The sequence below is a fragment of the Colobus angolensis genome, unplaced genomic scaffold (genome assembly GCF_000951035.1).
Source record: "Colobus angolensis palliatus isolate OR3802 unplaced genomic scaffold, Cang.pa_1.0 Scaffold32, whole genome shotgun sequence".
Taxonomy (NCBI): Eukaryota; Metazoa; Chordata; class Mammalia; order Primates; family Cercopithecidae; genus Colobus; species Colobus angolensis.
In genome coordinates, this window is record NW_012116488.1 from 5,569,505 (window position 1) to 5,574,312 (window position 4,808).

General features: G+C 44.1%; 1 protein-coding gene across 6 annotated transcripts in view; it reads left to right on the top strand.

Annotated features, from left to right (window-relative positions):
- Positions 1-4,808, top strand: part of WARS (tryptophanyl-tRNA synthetase) — a 53,720-nt gene that overhangs the window by 21,094 nt on the left and 27,818 nt on the right. For all 6 annotated transcript variants that reach the window (XM_011951468.1, XM_011951470.1, XM_011951466.1 and 3 more), the window contains 2 exons: positions 1,210-1,329; positions 1,906-2,088. In XM_011951468.1, the coding sequence (XP_011806858.1) occupies positions 1,210-1,329; positions 1,906-2,088 (303 nt within the window). The remainder of the gene's footprint in view (positions 1-1,209; positions 1,330-1,905; positions 2,089-4,808) is intronic.

The following is a 4,808-nucleotide window of genomic DNA, read 5'->3' on the forward strand; positions in this document are numbered from 1 at the left end:
GGGACTACAGGTGTCCGTCACCATGCCCAGCTAATTTTTTGTATTTTTTTTTAGTAGAGACGGAGTTTCACCATGTTAGCCAGGATGGTCTCGATTTCCTGACCTCGTGATCTGCCTGCCTCGGCCTCCCAAAGTGCTAGGATTACAGGCGTGAGCCACCATGTCTAGCCAATTCTTAACACTTTCTTCCAAAGGCATGATCAAGCATCACCTTTTCCTAGGAGCTTTCCCTCCCCACAGCCAAATTTAGATGCCCCTCTCTGGTCCTCCATCACGCTGGGCCTTACCTCTGCCACATCTGGTACAGCGTGGCCCTCTCCCCGCTAGCTGAGTAAGACACACAGTTCCTGAATTTGCTGTCTGTGGCCCATCCCCTCCTGGGCCCCACAGACACAGCAGAAGCAAAGCTGAGCCCCTTCCTCAATGGATATAAATGCTGGTGGCAAGACAGGAACAATTGCCCGTAACAGTCCATGAAGCTGATTTAGCCAATAGATGCGCGATGGGGTAGATGAACTTTGAAACAGTCCACGTGAAAAGACCACCACTTGAGCAACCCCACTGTCAGCGCTCTCTGAACGTGGAGTGAGGCCGCTGTTCCCCGTGCTGTCTCTTTGGCAACTGCGGTTGCAGCTCCTGATCAGCCTCCACCTTCACTAAGTAAGACTTCCTTTTTGTTTGTTTGGTTTTTTGGGGTTTTTTTTCCCCTTTTTTGAGATGGAGTCTTGCTCTGTCGCCCAAACTGGAGTGCAATGACGCGATCTCAGCTTACTGCAATCTCTGCTTCCTGGGTTCAAGCAATTCTTGTGCCTCAGCCTCCTGAGTAGCTGGGATTACAGGCGCCCACCACCACACCCAGCTAATTTTTGTATTTTTAGTAGAGACAGGGTTTCACCGTGTTAGTCAGGATGGTCTCGATCTCCTGACCTCGTGATCCGCCCGCCTCGGCCTCCCAAAGTGCTGAGATTACAGGTGTGAGCCACAGCGCCTGGCTGCAAACCTATACATGTTATCTTTTAAAACACTCACAGGAGAAACTATTTCAGTAGAAGTTTCCTGTCATTTTTATATCATAAGCACCAAAGGTAACAGACTCTAGTTATTCATGTTGTTTTGTCTCTGTCTATATTTTTCATTTCCAAAAGTACACTAGTGCCTTGATATTTTTCTCAGAAAATCACAGTCTTCCTCTTCTCCTTTTTCCTTTAGAGACATGAATCAGGTTCTCGATGCCTATGAAAATAAGAAGCCGTTTTATCTGTACACAGGCCGGGGCCCCTCTTCTGAAGCCATGCATGTGGGTCACCTCATTCCGTTTATTTTCACAAAGTAAGTATTGGATCTTATGGCTTTTCTTACTCTCAGTGAATTGAGAATGTTGCTTATAAACCGTGTTTAGAACTGACAAGATCATGCTAATTCATTTGCTGAGCAACCAAGACACCAAGAGTTGGCACTTTTTTGGCTTCCATTCACTTTGTTCCTGGGCTCACTTTAGAGGACCATGGAATGATGGGGAGAGTGAAGCTTTGGAGTCAGCCAGGCCTGCTCCTCTTCTCACCCTGCTCCCTGTCCGCATGGCCGTGGGCCGGCTACTTCTCTGAGCCTAAGTTTCCATGTCTGCAAGATGAGAGTGAAGATACCTACCTCATAAAACTATTGTAAGGCTTCAAAACAAAGTATGTAGAGCAGCTAACACAGAGCATACAGGGCCATCTTGGTCAATAAGTGGTAGTAGACCTTATCATTATCCATAGTCAAATTCATATCATGATTCCAATTGTGATTTTGTAGGCAAGGAAGTTTTAACATACGTTGTAAGTAGGAACTGTGTTTTCAGATGCACGGTGGCATTCCTCCACAGGGGAGATGAGACGTTAGCTTTCTTCCCCTGTGTTTCTTTAGGTGGCTTCAGGATGTGTTTAACGTGCCCTTGGTCATCCAGATGACGGATGACGAGAAGTATCTGTGGAAGGACCTGACCCTGGACCAGGCGTATGGCTATGCTGTGGAGAATGCCAAGGACATCATTGCCTGTGGCTTTGACATCAACAAGACTTTCATATTCTCTGACCTGGACTACATGGGGTAAGGAGAAAACATCTGGCTGCCTTTTCAGTATGTAGAGGTGGATGTCAAGTTGTCATGACCACAGCTAAATTCGAAGCAGCTGAAATGGTCTTAAGACCTGGTAAATGTTCTTCTTCCTTTATTAAATGCTATGAGCGGCCAGGCATGGTGGCTCATGCCTGTAATCCCAGCACTTTGGGAGGCCAAGGTGGGCAGATCACGAGGTCAGGAGTTCGAGACCAGCCTGACCAACATGGTGAAACCCCATCTCTATTAAAAATACAAAAGTTAGTCAGGTGTGGTGGCACGCACCTGTCATTCCAGCTACTCAGGAGGCTGAAGCAGGAGAATCGCTTGAACCCGGGAGGTGGAGGTTACAGTGAGCCGAGATCGCACCATTATACTCCAGCCTGGGTGACAGAGCAAGACCCCGTCTCGAAAAGGAAAAAAAAAGAAAAAAAAAAGCTATGAGCTGGTTTATTGGTTTTATTTGTCAATAATTTTGAAAGTGAAAAGCTGTGTATACAAATAGAAAGGATTAAGTGATATCAGTATCTTAAAGACTCAATTATTCTCTCCATAATTACATTTACAAAAATTTAAAATATGGGCTCAGCCACAGCATGATGGCATCTCAGATTTTCATCCTCAGCTGTGCCAGGAAGTCCTGCCTTGCCATTTCTCGCCAAGGATAGTCAGTCTTCCAGAGTTATGTCTTCCTCCTTTTCAATGCACCTTTTCCTCACAGAGAAAAGACTCAATGGTTACACAGTTCCCTCAGTCTAGTTCTTTTAATCAGCCATTTAATAAACCAAAATATTTCATTCTGAAAATCCTTCAAGTTTCATCCCAAATGAATACCAAGAAATGTGTTAGAAAGATAAGACTTTGGTCAACCATTACAAGAAGGATGCTATCTAGCTCAACAAATATTTCTTGAGCACCTAAGTTGTGGTACTCCCCTAAGGTGAGATACTCTCCTAAGTCATGGTACTCCCCTAGGGCATGGTACTCCCTTAAGACAGGGTACTCCACTCCCCTAAGATGTGTTACTCCTTCCCTAAGGTGATTCCCCAGGAGGAGTGCGTTCATTGCTGTGCTCTTGCAGCCCAGGTTGGGCTCTGAGCACGCCCTCCCATGTTAGCTCACCATCAGAGAGCAGGCTGAGGCAGGATAAGAGGGATACTAGAGGGGCAGGTGAGCAGTGAGCACAGGCAGACATCCTTAGAGCTGCATCCCCAGGACGTTCCCTTTTATAATACCTTAAAATTGAGTAGTGGCAGCCAGGCGCGGTGGCTCACACCTGTAATCCCAGCACTTTGGGAGGCTGAGGTGGGTGGATCACAAGGTCAGGAGGTCAGGAGTTCGAGACCAGCCTGGCCAATATGATGAAACCCCGTCTCTACTAAAAATACAAAAATTAGCCAGTTGTGGTGGCGCGCTCCTGTAGTCACAGCTACTTGGGAGGCTGAGGCAGAAGAATCGCTTGAACCTGGGAGACGGAGGTTGCAGTGTGCCGAGATCATGCCACTGCATTCCAGCCTGGGCGACAGAGTGAGACTCCATCTCAAAAAAAAAAAAAAAAAAAAAAAAGCAATTGATTTTCAATCGTGGTGTATAATCCTTTTTATATGTTGCTGGATTTGGTTTGTGAGTTGCTGAGGATTTTAACATTTGTGTTCATAAGGGATATTGGTCTATAGTTTTCTTTTAATGTCTTTGGTTTGGTATCAGGATAATACTGGCCTCATAGAATGAGTTGGGAAGTATTTCTCAGTGTTTTTGGAAAAGCTTGGGAAGAATTGGTGTTAATTCTTTTTTGAACATTTGATAGAATTTACCAGTGAAAATGGGGTTTTGGGCTTTTCTTTGTAGAAATTTTTTTCGTTACTAATTCAGTCTTTTTGTTTGTTCCGGATCTGTTCATATTTTCTATTTCTTCTTGGGTTCGTTTCAGTAGTCTGTTTCTAGGAATCTGTCTATTTCATCAGGATTATCTAATATATTGGTATACAGTTATTCATAGTATTCCCTTATACAGTAATCCTTTTTATTCCTATAAGATCAGTAGTAATGCCCCTTCTTATATTCCTGATTTTGGTAATTTGAGTATTCTCTTTTATTCCACCCCCCCCCCGACACACACACACCCAGTCACTTTGGTTCAAAGTTTACTAATTTTATTGGTTTGTAGTCAACATTTTTTATCTTAGCATTGCATGGTTCTTCTCACTGCCTTTGTGACTTATTTATTGACTGCAGTATAGTAATCCTGTAGCCTCTTGGCTTAGGAAAGCATAGGACCTGAGGCATTTGCCCATTCACAGATTTCAGACTGCTCCTCTGTCTGATTTTGTCATCTGTAAAATTAGAGATTAAATGAGATCTACCATGCACAGTCAAGCTTCAAGTGGTGGGCAGGTGACTGGGTTCCCTCAGTAGCTGAATGAGCCTCTACTGGAACCCATCCTTATAAAACAGGAGCTCAAAATTGGAGCCCAGTAAATTTCTGCACGCTTGTCAGAAGCACCTCACCCCAGGACCGAGCACACAGTGAGTTCTCAGATGCTCCCCATAAACACAAAAAAAGCAGCTCGTAGGACAGCTGCATTTTTTTCTCTTCTGTAAGCCCATAAAAGTTTAATTTGGTTAGTTGTGAGAACCAAAGAAAGATTCTTTCCTTCCAAAATTATAGGTTATTTTCTTTCCTTGTTTCTTTTTTTTTTTTTTTTTTTTTT